Raw genomic sequence first — 19,184 nt, forward strand, 5'->3', positions numbered from 1 at the left:
TATTTACTTTGTGTTTTGTGCATATTTATAATATGCATGCTATATCCCCAATGGAAGTAAGATCTCCAATAGTAGCCACTATTTTATTTTTGCTTTTGTATCCCTAGCAATTAAGTACAATGTTTGACTTCTATGTAGAATCGTTGGCTTGGACATGCAGTTTATTTTTGGAAGTTCTATAAAGTTTTATGGCCTTTATTTTCTTAAAAAGTCTCATTTATATTACATAGAGTAAGCAAAACAAAAGAACATCTGGGATACTTTTTTATATGTAGGTTGAAATTAAAAGTTTTTGGCTCAAATATGTAGTTTGCATTTGGTTCTTTGGGATTTAGAGTATAAAAGAATATATAGACTTGAAGAAGGAAATACATTTTCCTGTATTGGGATTAGAGGATAGAAGAAATGTAAGGAAAGAAGTTTAGGATCATGAAAACCTTTCACAGACTCTTTTCCTCATTATATACTAAATAACTGCTCATATAGATGTGCAGGAATGAAGAATAAAATTCATGCCACTTTTATGCCCATTGTACAGACCATACTTTTACAATTTTTTGCAGTTGTGAAACTTCTTAATTTAAAAAGAACAATTTTTGATGACTATTCTTTATAAGTCATTTTTTGAAACCATTTTAAAAATGAAACGTGTGTAGAAGTTTTGGGCTCTTTTAAAATTATTTATTAAAACTAGCTACCAAGTAAGACATATTTGGGGGAGTTGAGTTTTTCATTGCATTTGAATTCTGAATGTAACAATGCTAAAACTTTTTGAGAAATCTTATTATGGGCCATCAACAATTTTTTTTTATGATTGGATAACTATTGGTTTGTGATAACTTTGTAAGATGCTTCCCAAGAATGCTCATTTTCCTTTTTTATTTATATGAACCCGTGGTATTTTTTTTGAGATGGAATTCATCCCATTTTCACTTGTTTGACAGTTTTTCTTTTAAATATACTGTGTAAATGGTGGTAAGGGCTGAAAGAAACTGCACCAAGAAACAAGGATATTTGTGACTTAAAAAATAAACCCTACAAAAATTAATGTAAGTCGATACCAGTTATTTAATACATGGTCAGCTGAGATAGTTAACTCTGTATCTCATCGTGTACATTCATTATTTGCTTTTTTTTCCCAAACATTTATTAATATTCATTTTTAACATGGTTACATGATTCATGCTCCTCCTTTCCCCTTCACCCCCCACCCCCGCACTCACTCCCCCTATGGCCGACGCACATTTCCACTGGTTTTGTCATGTGTCCTTGATCAAGACCAATTTCCAAATTGTTGGTAGTTGCATTGGTGTGGTAGTTTCGAGTCCACACCCTCAATCATGTCCACCCCGACCCATGCGTTCAAGCAGTTGCTTTTCTTATATGTTTCCTCTCCTGCAGTCCTTCCTTTGAATGTGGGTAGCGTCTTTACCATAAATCCCTCAGAATTGTCCTGGGTCATTGTATTGCTGCTGGTACAGAGGTCCATTACATTCAATTTTACCATAGTATATCAGTCTCCGTGTACAGTGTTCTTCTGGCTCTGCTCCTTTCACTCTGCATCTGTTCCTGGAGGTCTCTCCAGTTCGCCTGGAACTCCTCCAGTTTATTATTCCTTTTAGCACAATAGTATTCCATCACCCGCATATACCACAGTTTGTTCAGCCATTCCCCAATTGAAGGACATACGCTCCTTTTCCAGTTTGTTGCCACCACAAAAAGCGCAGCTATAAATATTTTCGTACAAGTCTGTTTATCTATGATCTCTTTGGGGTACAAACCCAGCAATGGTATGGCTGGATCAAAGGGCAGGCATTCTTTTATAGCCCTTTGAGCATGATTCCAAATTGCCAGCCAGAATGGCTGGATCAGTTCAGAGCTCCCCCAGCAATGCATTAATGTCCCAATTTTGCCACATCCCCTCCAACATTCATTACTCTCCCCTTCTTTCATTTTAGCCAATCTGCTAGGTGTGAGGTGATACCTCAGAGTTGTTTTGATTTGCATTTCTCTAATTATTAGAGATTTGGAACACTTTCTCATGTGCTTATTGATACTTTTGATTTCTTTACCTGAAAATTGCCTATTCATGTCTCTTGCCCATTTATCAATTGGGGAATGGCTTGATCATTATTTGCTTTTAATTTATTTAGAATACAGTTTTTTAGCCACCTGACTAAATTTAATAAATCTTTATTAGTTCTGTGTACCAGCTGAATGCTGCATTTCTTGTGCATGATTAACACAGACATAAAGCCATTTGGTTTTGATCTATGTAGTTGTCTGCTATTAAGGAATTTGAAATTATGGGAACATAGGAGATGGGAAGGGAAGTGAGATTGTTTTAACTTGGTATTTGTGACAGGAGAACAAGAAAACTAGACATAGTTAATGTGTATCTTAGTTTTTTGGAAAGCAGATGCCAAAGTTTTTTGAGAAAGGATAGCTAGAATCCCTTGACTCAAAATTCTGTAGAAAGAATCTACACTAAAAGAATGGGAAATAACTTGGGAATAAAATTCTCAAGGTAAAAAGATAAAGTTGTAATGAGTAAATGGGGTAGGTGGCATGGGCAAGGACTACACCAACCAATTTAGATATTAAAAGCATGCATTGAAAAGGAACCTAAAATAGATACTTTAAGGATAAATGTTAAAATTACCCATGACAATCCTATGAAGGGTAAATGTGTGTCAAAAATGCTGTGTTTGATAAGAAAAACTACAGATAAAAAATAAATTTTTAAAAAGTCATTTTGGGAGAAAAAAGGATCATCTATTATTTGAGGTTGGATCCAAAGGAATGATGATGATGAATAATTAGGAGAAGAAAGAACTGTTCATTCATTCTCGTGAGAGACTGTATTTACCTCTGTAGGTTCTAACTTTGATACTGTAATCTTTGTGGAATATCACTAGAAGTAATTAATAAAGATCTATATTTCCCAAGATTGCCTCAATTAACATGGTTTTCAATGAACACTTAATACATTATAACCAAAAATCACTGTCAAGTTGTGAGACTGTTATAATAGCTTTTGACCATTCAACATTTGTAATATTGTTCCCCTGTAATTAATTATGCCCCCTGTGATATTGTCTTGCTTACATCTTTGGTAAGATCAGTTATAATTGTTAGCAGATGTCTATAAAATGAAGATAAATTGGCATTATCTAAATTCTCATAAAAATTTCTGGATTTTTAGGCGATTAATGATCATTTCAAATTTCACTTGAGTAAAAATGCACATAATCAAAATTGTGAGGCATTCTGTAGTATTTTATACCAGAAATTGTTTAATTACATTATAGAAATTTAAGGCTTACTCTTATGAGGGCATTTCTTTTCACAAGGCCTTTATATGCATGTTACTATAACTTTATTTTGTAAAAATTTCACATAAAGTTTAAAACTGCTTCCTGAGATCAATATGGGATAAAAATAAAATATTTCAATATTAATTTTAAAATTATACTTCTTTTTGTTTTATCCAGAATGAGTATGAGCAGCTAAATTATGCAAAACAACTGAAGGAGAGGCTGGAAGCTTTTACAAGAGATTTCCTTCCTCACATGAAAGAAGAAGAGGAAGTGAGCATACATCAATTTTTTTTTCTAATGAATCTTCTTTAAGATAAGTCATTGTATTGATAGAGGTGAAATTGGCTCTATCCTTATCTTATTGTAGACCCTAGGGAATGCTAATGAAGCTAGGAGGCCCAAATTGTTTGTGGATTAATTTCCCTTCATTTGATTTTTAAGTTCCTCCTCTTCTGTGCATTTCCTTGTACCAGGTACCTGGTACTTTGCAGTTATATTTTGAGATCTTTCTAAAACCTGTATAGTGAACTTTTAAGATAACATTTTTTTATTTCTGTACTAAATTTAGAGGGAAATAATAATGTTTTTGCACTAGTGGTCTTTGATTTTATCAAATAAATTTAGTTAATTTTATTAGTTTAATTTTTTATAAGTTCATTTATTTATAAGTTTAGTTAATTTGAATAAATATAGAGCATTTAAAATGTATAGATTCCTATGAGAGATAGTCCTCATGGAACTTATAAGCAAGTAAGTATCTTCTCTAGCATAGCATGAGTTTTGGTACTGAAAACTCTTGTATGTTCTTGCAAGTAATATAAAATTGGCCACATTTCTGCATTTTCCCTGTTGTAATCAACAGATTGTTTCTAGATTTTTGTAATATTTTAGATTTAGCAACCCTGACTGCCTTAAAGCAGGGATCGGCAACCTTTTTGGCTGTGAGAGCCATAAACGCCACATTTTTTAAAATGTAATTTCGTGAGAGCCGTACAGTGCTCACAGTGTGCGCTCCTGTAACAGCGCCTGAAAAAAAATTGACTTTATGGCTCTTGCAGAAAGAGCCATACGTTGCGGACCCCTGCCTTAAAGGAATGCCCTCTCTTACATACTTAAGTATATGAACCAACATTGCCACTATCCTTTAAAAAACCTCTTAAGATAGGTGATTTGGATTTTATTTACTCCCAATTTCTGATGAGGAGAGGTGGTCTTTCTCTTTGCCAGTCTTAGTATGTATATACCCATCTTCTCTTTATAATCCTATGCATGACATGTGGCCTCTCTTGGTCCCTTTTACTCATCTATAAAATAGGGATGGCAATAGTACCTCCTATTATTAGTACCACTCCTGTGAGTATCAAATAAGAAAATATTTATGTAAAATGCTTCACAAGACTTAAAGAACTATATAAATGTTAGCTATTACTAGCACTATCATTGTTACATTTTTCAAAAGTCTTAACAATATAAAATATGTAAATGATAAATCTTAAAATTCTAGCATTTTTCTAGTTTGAAAAAAATTATCAAAGTGAAATATCAACAAATCAGATTGTTGCTCACTAGTTTAGCTATTGCTTCTCATTTTGTGAGACAACTTTTGAACTCATTCTCCCAAATTGGAATTTATTCATTGATTTACTATCCACTTAAATCTTGAAATGGAAGATACCCTAGTTTATATTCCATCAAGTGGATATTGATTTATAATTAAACGAGTGTATAATTATATGCAGAATTGGTTTGTGCTATGAACAAAACAATTTAATGATTAAAGTTTTTTAAACTCTTATCTTCTAAGAATCAATACAAAATATTGGTTCCAAAGCAGAAGAATTACTCTTCTAGGTAATTGGGGTTTAAGTGACTTGCCCAGGGTCACACAGCTTATAATTATCTCAGTCCAGATTTCAACCTCCTGTTTCTAGACCTGGTTCTCTATTCATGGACCCACCTAGTTGCCTCAATGATTGGTATTTGGTAGTTTTAATGGGTCATAGAGTCCTGCTTCCTTCAAACAGATCTTCATTTAAAATATTCAGTAAAATACCTGTAAAGGTTTAATTAGATGGCAGAGAATTAAGTCCTTTTTCATTATTCTAGTGAGTAATGAGGCCTGCTAGAAATAAAAAGACATGCCAAATGAGTGTAAAACTTGGTAATGACTAAAAGTTAAGATCTGATTTGAAGCTTAGACTTATTTTGTTAGTAGTATTTTTGTGATCATTTTGACTTTTTTATAGGTATCATTTGCAGTAAATTTAATGTTTCTGCAGTTTCCTCTTTTGAACTTGGTGTAAAATATTCTAAACACGCATATTTCCTTGTAATTAAAAGTTGGATCAGCATCTTATTCATTTTTAGAAGATTTCATATAATGCTATAGTTCTGAATATTAGGATTTTTTTGATTTTTAGAGTTCTAAAGGAAACTACTCTTAAATAAAAAATATGTGGATAGTGCTACTAATACTTGGAAATCATAACTTTATTTCTTTTCAAATACTTTTTTTTGACTTTGAATTAACTTAGGTTTTTCAACCAATGTTGATGGAATATTTTACCTATGAAGAGCTAAAGGATATTAAAAAGAAAGTGATTGCACAACATTGTTCTCACAAGGACACTGCGGAGCTTCTTAGAGGGCTTAGTCTCTGGAATCAAGCTGAAGAGAGACAGAAGTTTTTTAAGTATTCTGTGGATGAGAAAACAGATAAAGGTAAGGCTTACTGAAGTTTAAAAAATAATTCTCTGTTTACTGGCAAAAGCTCGCAAAAATGAAACAGATTTTTGTAGGGATTTTAGAAATGAAATTTCTATTTTAATTAAGAACTGAAATTTTAAATTAGGTTTAAACTTCTTATCTTGTTTTAAGTATGTGCAAAGGCACTAATCTCTTATAATGGAGAGGAAGGTGATGACTTTTGTTATCTTTTAGATAGCTATAAATCTGGGAAGATTGAAAGTAAGGGAACTGTGTTTTTTTGGAATTAAATGTGTATTTATTGCATATCACCGAGAGATACTTTTTTCTTTTTATATTCCCAGGATTGAAATGTTCTGAGTGATGTTTGATGAAATTTGTTCCCTTTGTTCCTTTCTTTATTAAATGAAGAATTTAGGGACTATAATTTGAAACAGAAGTGTGTAGGTCATCATTAAATCCATAAAACTTGATTTTTCACTGGGAAACAACACTGGTTGTGTCATGTTTTATTGTAATTATAACATAAGATTTAAAAGCATCATACCTGTTGCATTTTAATTTCCCACTCCTTCAAAGAAAATTTCAGTTGTATAGTTTGAATCTTCTTCCTTCTTTTTTTCCTCCCTCCCTTCCTTCCTTCCTTGCTTCTCCTCCTTTTTTTCTTGCTTTCTTCCTTTCTTCTTTTACTCTTCTTTCCCTCCTGTTTCTCTAAATATAATCTTCAGGTTATTTTGTGAATCTAATCAGTTATGAAACGTAGTCAGTTCTTGGCATAATTTATGAGATACCTTTCATGTTCCTTCTCATTTTTCCTGAGAAACTATAGTAGTCGAAGTTATCTTCATGCCACAACTACATTGAAAAATAGTATCTAGCAGTAGGTGATGTGCAGATATCTATACAAAGAGCAAAACATTGAAATGATTTTGGCTTGCTTAATTTTGAAAAGTAATTGCTAATGATAAACATCTAGTTAACCAGTAAGTAACGATAATAAGTTTTTGGATTTCATAATATGGCATGTTTCACACCTCTTGTTTTAATAAAGGCTTGTCTGCTTTTAAAGCTGTACAACCTGTCTAGTTCCTTTTTCAAATGATTGTTTTCCTCTGATGCCTTTGTAAAAGGAAGTTAACTCAGTTTCTTCATAAATTGTGCATCCCATTAATAAAGAATTACTTATGTCAGAGTAGTTTGACCATACAGATCCTTAGCAAGTTAAGCATTCCCCTCGTAACCTCTATGCATATTGTTTCATTTGTACACCTTTCAGGTAGGAGGAATCCAACTTCAGGCATTGGCTTTTATACATAGAATTATATATTTTGTTTTTGTTGTTCATTTCTTACAGGCTTTAGGGTTGAATGATTGTCTCTCTCTCTTTTTTTTCCCCAGAAACTGAAGTGCCAGATTACTCCACAAATATTACCCATCTTCCTCCCGAAGTAATGCTGACAATTTTCAGTTACCTTAATCCTCAAGAGTTGTGTCGTTGCAGTCAAGTTAACACTAAATGGTCTCAGCTGGCTAAAACTGGATCTCTCTGGAAACATCTTTACCCTGTTCATTGGGCTAGAGGTAAGTGATTATAACTTTATTTTTATAAGAATATTTTCTTAAGCTTCTTATTTAGCTATAGAATGCATCTAAGTTAAATAAAAAGTTAAGAGGGAAAGCCACAGCTAACAAAACAATTTCTTGATATAGAAATATTTTACAATTGTTTTAAAATTAAATAAAAACTAAAATAAGCCAGTAGATTGGAATTGGAAGAGGCTAAATATTTATTCAGAATAAAAATTTTGTTAAAAAAGAAGCGAGATATAGATAGATTTGGGGAAAGATGGCAGAGAATTCACTAATAGTTCATTATTTTTCTTGCAAAGCATTCAATTTGAAATTAAAATTTTCATGATAACTTAATCCTTTTTACATCAATACATTATAGAAAGTTTGGTCTTTTCATGAGGACTCCATTCAGGCATGAGATAAAATGGAACATTATATGAACTACACTTTTTCTCTCTTTGACTTAAAAATAATTTAAATATTATTATTTTAGGTATTATTTAGCTTTAAATTCATATTTGTAAGTTTTGCAACCATTTGGTTTACTATATAATTGTGACAGTTACATTGAAAATGTGTTTTCCCACCTAATTGTGTATATGTGAACATATATATAACTCAGTTATATTTTTAGATTTCTTAATGTAGAAGTGCAATTCCCTTGTTTTTTTTTAAACCCATACCTTTTTTAGAATCAATGCTTTAAGTAATGGTTCCAAGACAGAAGAGCAGTAAGCACTAGACAGTAGGAGTTAAGTCCACAGTCTCACAGCTAAAGAAGTGTCCCAGATAAGATTCAAACCTAGGACCTTTAGTCTTCAGGGCTGGCTCTTTATCCACTGAGCTACCTAACTGTTCCCCTCAGTTCACTTTTTAAAAATGTTAATTGGAAATGAAATATTCTGTGAAAACAATTAAATGTCATTTTGTTCATTTAATAGATATACTGTAGTCATTCCTTTGGATATTTATTCTCAGTTATTAAAATCCATACCATAAATGATAATTTTCTTTGGAGACTTAGTTTTCCTGATTAACTATTTTTCTTGGCATATAATAATGAAATAATGAATGATGGGTTAACAAAGGTAAACACACTGGGCACATTTTGTCCTTATAGATATTTTGAAATGTTTAATAATGTCACAGACAGATTAAATACCATGTGACATATGGTATTTCTTTGAAGTCTAATATTTTAAGGTTTTTGAGCCATTTAAAAGATATATATGTGTGTATATATCTATATCTATATCTATCTATCTATCATCTATCTATCTCCTTAAACACAGGGCCAACATGAATATAATTAATTTCTATGTGACCTATATTTTTGCTTCTTTTGAATTTGCTTAATCAAAAATTCTATGCAAGAAGTAAGTTTTATTTGGTCCTTCAAGCAAATTGATCATCTTGGATGTATGTAATAAAATAATTGAGAAACTGAAATTACATAGTAACCGTTAGCTGTACAGACGCCATATGCTTGTATTAAAATAGTAATTGCAGTATGTTCTGCTAGAACTTTAGCTTTTCCTTGTATCTTCCCCTTTGACTTCTGTACCCACCTACTTCTGTTTTCCTGATCAATTCACTGCAGACCAGAAACTCCTGCCTTTGTGTATCAACACCAGCATATTGGGGTACTACTGCCATGGCCAGTATGCAGCCACAGTTTTCACCAGTAGGGGTCAGAGGTTAGGTCACTTTCATTGACTTCTAAGATTGCATGTAAGATTATTGCTGTATTGATATGGTTACTGGTAGGAATGGGATTATAGCTATTTTGCTTTTTTCAAGCTAAAACAAACCAAAAAAAAAAATCCAAACATCAAAGATAAAACAATGCAGACTAGTATGTGTTTATTTATTTATAGAAATTTGAAAACCTTCGAAAGGAAGAGGGGTATACCCTAAACACATTATTGGTTAATTTTTCCTGTGCTAACATCTTATGTTGAACATATCAAAGTGCCTAAAGGTCAGATCCTGTTACAATGAACTTCAATGAACTATCCAAATTTTTTGTTGAACTGGAATTTTGATGTATTTCTTGAAATTGATGGGCCACTCTCTGTAACACAGAAGTCTCTTCAAAATTTTTTCATTATGCAGTGATGTTTGTTATAATGGGATTTGTTGTAAGAAGAATTGATCTGCACTTATGTTGTTCCTTTTCTTTCCTTTTGTTGAGAAGGTGACTGGTATAATGGTCCAGCAACTGAACTTGATACTGAACCTGATGAGGAGTGGGTGAAAAATAGAAAAGATGAAAGTCGAGCTTTTCAGGAATGGGATGAAGATGCTGATATAGATGAGTCTGGTAAGCCAAATTATAAACAAAATTTAGTTTTTATATGGTATTTTCTTTGTACTTTCACAAATTGAATACAAATAGTTTTTTGCCTCTTAAATTAGGTGATTATGTAAAACAAATGAAAAATTTGTCATTGCTTACTGATAATAGTTTTGTACATTGTTTTTTATAGCTATATTTTTTTAAACTTTTTGTAGCAAGATATTAATACCATTATTTTAACTGTGTGGAACTTGTTATTCCAATAGCAGTTTAGAATAGAATCATTGAAAGATGTGATTATAGGGGGCAGCTGGGTAGCTCAGTGGAGTGAGAGTCAGGCCTAGAGACAGGAGGTCCTAGGTTCAAACCCGGCCTCAGCCACTTCCCAGCTGTGTGACCCTGGGCAAGTCACTTGACCCCCATTGCCCACCCTTACCAATCTTCCACCTATGAGACAATACAACGAAGTACAAGGGTTAAAAAAAAAAAAAAAGATGTGATTATAACTACACCAGACAAAAAAAAAAAAGTCATGGACCAACTTTTTTCCTGCTTAAAACCAAGTTTATAGTTTAGTTTATCAAATAAGCTATCCTACTTAGTTCATCTGGAAGAGAACTCAATTTTTTCTGAAAATTGAGTAATAATTGTTATTTTAGTATATTTGTGACTGATCAGTGGGATAATTTTTTTGGGTATTATTTTGAAAGACAGGTACTTCTAGATATTTGGTGTATATTACTTAAATATAGAATCATATGATCTATAAAATTATCATTAATACTAGAACTATTTTAAATACACTTTAAATGTTTTTCTTCCAAAGTGTTTGAAGTGTGTTCATAACATTCAGTTGTATTTATCTTTACTTTTGTTAGAAAACAGGTGAGAAAATGAGATTTGTTTGAGGTTATAAGGCTCTATTGGATCTCAACCTTCATGCATTATAAAATAGTGATCTTTGTTTATATCACATGGGAGGAAAATAAGTTTTGATAAGTTTGACAAGAAATCCATTATGTTTAAAATGTTAGGCCTTGTGAACATTAAGGAATAGAATCCTCAAACAATGTAAAGGTATATATAAAAATGGAATTAAAATCTCAATATTTTGAGGAACTAGGAGGAGATAGGAATACAATCTAAGTAATTAAAAAAGGAAGTCTTTGAAAGACATAAATTTTATATTTTTAATAAGTCACAACAAACATGACCCTAAGATTCTAGGTCTTAGCAAATTCATTCATTAGCTCATGTTTATAGTTGTCATTAGTTTTGTTTCTATTTTAGACGGCTTGTTTTATTATAATGAGATCTAGCTGTAATCTTTTATTAACTATGATTGATTGGAATTCTTTTATTTCCCAGTTTTGGATGACAGTTCTAAAAAGATAGGAGAAGATTTTCTTTAAGATTGACAATGATTTGGCTTCTCTCTTTAGGGATATTACCTAGAGTTGCATCCTTCAGGATGTATATATCAACAGGACCTGAAAAATGGGACACAAGTTTTAACTCCTTTAATCTTCTTAGTATAGATAGATCATTTTTTTAGATGGGGAAAGAGAATGTTGAATAGAAAATTCTATGCTTGTAGCTTCCCAGAAATTTTTACCTTTTTATCTAAACTTTCTAAGTTACTTTAAAAAGTATTTTGAACATACCTTATTGACAGCAAAACCTCACTGATGTTCCTTTTTGATTTTTGCTTCCTGATCTCACTGCTTTATGAACTGTTTCAGCAGTTTTACTGAGACTTCCCTGATTACCTAAAAATGCCGTTTTTTTCTTATTTTACATATCTCCAGCTTTTAAGTATTTTCATTGACTGTCCCTCATGTTTTGAACTCTCTTGTTAGTCATTTCCACTTTCTGGTTTCCTTCAGGCCTTGGCTGAAGTCCCATTTTTTCAAGAGGTCATCCTTAATATTAACATAGTGCCTTCTCTTTGAGATTATCTATAATTTATCATATATATATATATATATTTATCTCAATTGTATATGTGTTTGCTTCTTTTTTTCTCCCATCAACTGTGAGCTCCTTGAAAGCAGGGACTGTCCTTTGCCTTTCTTTGAATCTCTGTCCCTTAGCCTATACCTGACAATTAGTAACTACTTAAAAATTGCTTCTTGACTAATGTAATTTTTTTTAAAGTCAGATTTGAATTTGATGTGGTGAAATGAAAAGAGAACTATACTTGGAGTTAGAAGACCTTAATTTTAATTCTGACCGCCATTACTAGCCATTTGATCTTAGGCAAGTCAGTTAACTTCTCATTTTCATCATCTGTAAAGGAAGTTGAATTAAGCACTTTTTAATCCTTTCTAGCTGAAAGAAACTGGTTCCATAGATCTATCTTTTTAAAAAAGAATTATAAAATTTATTTTCAGTTCCAAATTCTCTTAACTTTAACCCCTCACTGGTTAGGCAAGAAATATGATACCCACTTATATATTGCCATTCAGAGCATTTCCATGTTACATATATTGCAAATAAAAAGCAAGAAAAATAAGAAAAAATATGCTTCAATTTCAAGTGTTCTCTCAGTAGATGGTTAACATTTTGCATCAAGATTCCTTTGGAATTATCTTAGATCATTGTATTGATCACAGTAGCTAAGTCATAGTTAATCATAGTTAACAATATTGTTGCTGTGATTTACAGTGCTCCTGATTCTGCTCACTTCAATTGGTATCATGTTTTTTTTTTTTTCCTGAAACTATTCTACTCATCTTTTTTTTTTTTTTTATAGCACAATAGTTTTCCATCACAATTTTATATCCCAGCTTCTTTACCCATTCCCTAATTGATGGACACCTCAATTTCTTAATTCTTTGCCTCCACAAAAAGAGTTGCTCTATATATTTTTGTACAAAGAGGCCCCTTTCCTTTTTCTTTGATCTCTTTGAAGTACAGTCCAAGTAGTAGTATTGCTGGGTCAAAGGGAATCCACAATTTAAAGTCCTTTGGGCATAGTTCCAAATTGTTTTCCAGAATGTTTGGACCAGTTTATAGTTCCACCAGCATTTTCAAAATCTACCTTAAGCTAATATTAGGATGGACAAGGTAGGAAAATCATGAATCTTAAGTTAGAGGTTAAGTAATTGGTTCTTTTTTCTGCTTTTGTTGAATTGCTTAATGTTAATTGACTAAATATTTTCTAAATTATATTATAAATGAAAAAAAGTATTTTGTTAATGGATTTTACTTATATCACAAAATTTTTTTTTTAATATTTGTCTGTTACCAGCATGGTATGTAACCATATTCTGGAATTTGAGAGGACTTAAGAATTTATGAATGATGGAAATTCATAGTATTATTTCTACTCTCACAGTTTAATGTCATTTATTATATAGCATACTATTTGGAATAGCTATAACTTTGACTTCTTTTTTTAAAACAGAAGAATCTGCAGAAGAATCACTTGCCATCAATATTGCACAAATGGAAAAACGTTTACTACATGGCCTAATTCAAAATGTTCTCCAACATGTTGGCACATCTGTAAAAACTTTAGTATTAGCATATAGCTCTGCAGTTTCTAGTAAAATGGTAAGTATTAATCAGTATCATTAGGTAATTATGAAAGAATGCCTTTAATAATAGTGTCTTGACATAATTGGAGGTTTTTAGCTAAAGAGGTGGTGTCAATTGGTTCTTGTTTTCAGTATGAATTTGGACTAGAAATAAATCAGTTTCCTTCTAGTTATAAAATTGTATGATTATGTCATACATACACATGTGTTTGTGTGTCTTGGTGAGCAGAAAGATGAATTTAAATCATTATATTAAAGATACATATTCTCTTTTGCCTTGGGATCTTAAAGCCTGAACATTTTAACTAAAGTCTCATTCCCTCTTTTCCCCCCTCAGGTTAGACAGATTTTAGAACTTTGCCCCAACCTGGAACATTTAGATCTCACTCAAACAGACATCTCAGACTCTGCATTTGACAGGTAAGTTATTTTTCAATTTTCAAATTATCTGTAATTATTACGAAAGTTTAAAATTTTTTTCTTTTTGTAGTTTACATAATGATTTAAATTGTAATTTTTTTCCATCAAGGTATGGGCAATTCAAATTCTTGTAACATTTCAGTCTGTAGCTAGGTAGATTGTTAAGTATTTTTGTAATTAAAAAAAAGTATTTAGACTAATAACCTTTTTAATTCTTGGTTATAGTTGGTCTTGGCTTGGTTGCTGTCAGAGTCTTCGACATCTTGATCTCTCAGGTTGTGAGAAAATCACAGATGTGGCTTTAGAGAAGATTTCCAGAGCTTTGGGAATCCTGTCATCTCATAAAGGTGGCATTCTGAAGACTTGCAGAAACAAAAGCACATCGACTACATGGAGAAGTAAAGACATTACTATGCAGTCTACCAGCAAATATGCTTGTTTGCATGATATAACTAATGAAAGTCTTGGCAAAGAAGTAGATAATGAACGACACTGGACTAAGCCTGTTTCTTCTGAAAATTTCAGTTCTGCTTATGTGTGGATGTTAGATGCTGAAGATTTGGCTGATATAGAGGATGCTGTAGAATGGAGACATAGAAATGTTGAAGGACTTTCTGTAATGGAAACCGCATCTAATATCAGTTGTTCCACTTCTGGTTGCTATAATAAGGACATTGTTGGACTAAGGACTAGTGTTTGTTGGCAGCAGCATTGTGCTTCTCCTGCCTTCACATATTGTGGTCATGCTTTTTGTTGTACTGGGACCACATTAAGAACTATACCCTCACTCCCAGATTCTTCTACATTCTGTAGAAAAGCAACAAGGACTAGACAGTCTGTGGGAAAAGACTTAATTTACTCTGGGAGTGAAAAATCTGATCAAGAGACTGGACGTGTACTTCTTTTTCTCAGTTTATCTGGCTGTTATCAGATCACAGATCATGGTCTCAGGTAGGTAACTAATTGTAGAATGTTAGGAAATAAGAGCTGAGGCAGAACTCTTCAATTCCGAAGTTCTGAGGAGTGATGAAATAGTATGACATGGTCATCTATATTATCGTCAAAATGCTGCCCACTTTACAAGAATTTGTGACATCTTCTAAGATGATCTGTGTACAGGCATACCATAATGTGAATAATTTGTCTATTCCTAAAAAATTTTTTGTAAGTTGAATGTAAAACACATCCTGTATTCATTGCATTTAGAGGAATCAAATGGTTGAATTCTTTTGTAAAGAGCAAGTACTCTTACAGAGTAAAAGTCACCTTAACATTTCCTGAATAGTATTTTCTCTGTATTGACTTTAAAATATTAAATTGATATGCTTACAACTGTATTAACCCATCCAAGTTTTATGTACTTCAGGAATATGGATTGTATAATGAGGGTCATGCAGTTGTTGATATTAATTGGTGCTGCCTTTTATTTGACTTGCACTTCAGCATCCCATTGTGACCCTGTACTGGTTGTTTGACTTCCCTTGCTATAAGAACTAGTGAATGTTAAACAACTTTTCACTGCCCTGTATTCAGTTTAGATTTTATTGAAGATGATTATTTGCTGAAATGTTAATCATATGGTCCTTAGGCAAAACAGCTATTAAAAACAAATATGTATTTTATCATGAAACTTGAGGACAGTTTAAAAAAATTTTAATAGTAGCCAGAAAATATTTTAAAGATAAATAGAGATTGCTACTGGAATTTATTACAAAAAGCATAAAAACAATGCCAATTTATTTTTTCTTTATTTAGAATATTTTTTCATGGTTACATGATTCATGATTTTTCCCATCTCTTCCCTCCCCCCTCCTGGAGCTGTCAAGCAATAATGCCAATTTCTTATTACATATACTTTAATTTTCTTTGATCCACTATTTATAGATTTATATAGAAGTACCTTAAGCCACGGACTTTAACTTCTTTACTTGACTTTTGTTTCTCTTGAGGTAATCCTTTGATTCCTTCCAGATTGACTATCACACAAAGCAATTATATCAAAGCTTATTCCCTCTTCTAACACTAAACATAGGTAAAAATAGCCTCTCCATAGCTGTCTTTGCTCCCTTTCTACTGTGTTAAAAAAAGATAAAGATCATCTTTTATCATCCTGAATCTCAGTCCCCTCTTTTATACACTTCAAAATCCACACCTCAAAATCCCCTTTTTATCTTTCAGTTTCTGAGGAAGAAAACCTCCCTCTTTGCCAAAGAGGAGAAACAGTTGAAAGTAAATATCAGTATTATAATTTCAGATCCTTTTATCTCATTCCCTCTTGTCTTTTTCAGGAACTTTCCTTACTGACAATGCTATTCTGTCTTTATCCTTTTCTCTTACCTCTATGAAATTGAACCTGTTATATTTTGCATGATTCTGCTTTTCTTTTGTGTATTTTAAAATGTTCGTTGACATTGCTTTCCATTTCAGACATTTCCTTTTGTCTCTTCCTTTCCACATCTTCCTTGTCTTAAAAACAAAACAATAAAACTTCATTTGGCCCTACTATTTTACCCTTATTCCTTTCACTGCTGAAGTTTTAAAGTTTGTTTTTGTGTTTTTTTTTGTTTTTTTTTTTACAATCCATTTGCTTTTTACTTTGTCTTTTGGGCTTACCACTCATGAAACTGCTCTAATGTCATCAGCAAAATCTTAACTGGTAAATTTATGATCTTTTCTTTTTTTTGATAGTTTATTTTTTTAGATTTAAATTTTATTTTTAAAAATATTTTTCCATGTTTAGAAGACTCATTTTCTTTCCCTCTCCTCTTCCCTCCCCTTTCCCAGAACTGATAAACAGTTCCACTGGTTAACTGGTAAATTTAATGATGTTTTAGCAATCACTTATTTATCTCTCTAGCTACTATTGACAGCCCTTTCTTCTTACTTGGCATAGTTGAGAGAGTACTGGACTAGAAATGAGAAAAATCTGGCCCCAGATACTTACTGGCTTTGTAACTTAAATGGGGAGAATACCAGCTCTATTCCAGGGATGATGTGGGGATAAATATTAGTAAAGTGCTTAGCACAGTGCTAACACATAGTAGCCTCTTAATGCCACTTCCTTAATGCTGATCCACCTTACCTGCCCACTAACATTCTTTTCCCATGATTTTCAGAAAAGCAGTGTCCGGTATGAGAGGGACCTGGACTTGTTGAGAGGGTTAGGTTCATATTTTATTTCTGGTACTTTCTAGTCATGTGACCATAGGCCAGTCAACCTGTAAAATTAGACTCAATAATTGTACCTTTTTTCAGAGGTGTGAGGGTAAAATGAAATAATGTGTGTGAAATGTTTTGTAAACCTTAAAATCTTCATTAAATTATAACTGTTGTTATTAGTTATTTTCTTGATATTACTGTCTTCTATTTCTCCTCCCTATCTGATTGGACTTTCTGAATCTTTTTACTGCATCATAAACCATTTCCTGCTCATTAATTAACAGTATCCCCCACAGTTTAGTCTTGGGGGAGTCTTTTCTTTCTGTTGCTTATCTACTCCCATGCTTTTTCATGCTACACAGATGTTACCAAATCTGTAGATCTGATCATAATCTACTCTGGATTTGTTGAGCAATCTCCTTAAATGATTTTATAATTTTTTACTTGTGTACATTTATATAATTCCTCCACTTCTCCCCCCATTATATTTAGTGAATATAATAAATTCACTGAAAGAAATTGTGTTTTTTGTTTTTGGATCTTCTGCACTTATCACAGTGCCTTTGTGCAAGATAAGCACTTAATAAATGTTTGAATTGAACTTTTGGCCCCTATATCTGCCATTTTCTAAATATTGCCCTGTGGATGGTCTTATCAGCACCTCAAACTTACATATCCTAAATGAACCTCTTTTTCTTCCAACCCTAAACATAACTCTCTTCCAAAACCTGCTTTTTATCTTTCCAGCCATTGAAAAGTTTACATGTTTGTAAACTTATAATCATTTCCATTGTCTTTAAAGTACTTCCTCCTCTTTACCCTCCTAGCTAGGTTTCTAATTCAGTTCTACACACATTAATTTATAAAACCTTGATCAATTCCCCCCTTTCCCCAAGTGATTTTTCCTTCTCCTTTCTTAAATCATACTGTCTATTTTTGTACTCCTAAAAGGGTAAGCTTCTTGAAGTCAGTGATTGTTTTTTTTTAATTGTATGCTTTGCATATAATAAATGCTTAAAGCTATTGAATTGAGATATGGTGCTGGATAGTGAAGACTACTTTTTCAGTCAGAGGATATTGAAAGTTTAATACTGCTACTACTACCTATTACTTACCTGTGTGACCTTTGGCAAATCATTTAAGTTTTCTTAAATTTAAGCCCTCCTTTTGATATCTGTTAAAGTAAAGGAATCTTGATGGTTTCTAAGGTTTCTTCTCCCTCTAAATATATGATTTTTTAGGCCATTTTTATAGCTTTTCCATTTTTTTCTTTGTGACCCTAAATCAGCATGCAGTGGAGATTGTTTCATTTATTATATTTGTTTGCAGAATAGTGCCTGGCATATAATAGATGCTCAAACACTTATTGATTGATTAATAGATTGGTAAATTTAAACTACATCAGACATGGACAGACATTTATTTGGTCATATGAATAGTGACAGACAAAATTTTGAGATCGAAGTTTTGGTTTTAAAGTTTGCTTTCTCTTTATAATCTACAAGGTAAGTTTATTTGCAGTCTTATTATCTCTGAAGTTTTGTAGAGAGGTATGTATTCCCATTAGATGAGAAAACAGGCTCAGAACTTCCCAGCTTAATACAGTATATATTAAACTGGAATTTAAGCCCCAGTTTCTTATATCCAAATCTAGTTTCCCACCCCTTTCCCAAGGTTTTTCAAGTAACATTATCTCAGTGTTAGGATTGAAAACTATAATCCTATTACAATTAGGTAAGTAGTCTTAGAAAATTTTATTTTTCTCTGGTAAATAGCAAATGACTCACTTTAAACACTTTACTTCAGGGTTCTGTCATTGTCAATAAATGAAGCACTTTTTCATGCTTGTTTGGTGGTCTTTCTGAACTGATTTGGCCCAAACACTGTTTTATTGTGGAGATGAGCTTCTCTGAACTTAGCTGGTCTAAATGGGTGATAGACAGAAAGACAGTCTGTCAATCACTCCCTTGATATTTTTGAAGCCTTTAATGCTTTATTAGACCTATGAGAACTAATACTCAGCTTTTTGTTTATATAGCCATAGAGAACCCAGCTTGACCTCCATACCAAGAAATGAGCATTAGAATAGAATTGTTTTTGCAGCCTACAAGGCAGACTGTCTTGGCTTATGTTTTTTTTTTTTTTTTTTTTTTTTTTTCATTTTTA

The 19,184-nt window shown here is 32.3% G+C and overlaps 1 protein-coding gene across 2 annotated transcripts in view; it reads left to right on the top strand.

The window, feature by feature from the left end:
* FBXL5 (F-box and leucine rich repeat protein 5) overlaps window positions 1-19,184 on the top strand; it is a 54,021-nt gene that overhangs the window by 18,789 nt on the left and 16,048 nt on the right. For both annotated transcript variants that reach the window (XM_044680071.1, XM_044680072.1), the window contains exons 3-9: window positions 3,495-3,590; window positions 5,855-6,041; window positions 7,425-7,607; window positions 9,796-9,921; window positions 13,307-13,455; window positions 13,777-13,859; window positions 14,085-14,810. In XM_044680071.1, coding sequence (XP_044536006.1) covers window positions 3,495-3,590; window positions 5,855-6,041; window positions 7,425-7,607; window positions 9,796-9,921; window positions 13,307-13,455; window positions 13,777-13,859; window positions 14,085-14,810 — 1,550 coding nt within the window. The remainder of the gene's footprint in view (window positions 1-3,494; window positions 3,591-5,854; window positions 6,042-7,424; window positions 7,608-9,795; window positions 9,922-13,306; window positions 13,456-13,776; window positions 13,860-14,084; window positions 14,811-19,184) is intronic.

Source organism: Gracilinanus agilis, chromosome 6 (genome assembly GCF_016433145.1).
Source record: "Gracilinanus agilis isolate LMUSP501 chromosome 6, AgileGrace, whole genome shotgun sequence".
Taxonomy (NCBI): Eukaryota; Metazoa; Chordata; class Mammalia; order Didelphimorphia; family Didelphidae; genus Gracilinanus; species Gracilinanus agilis.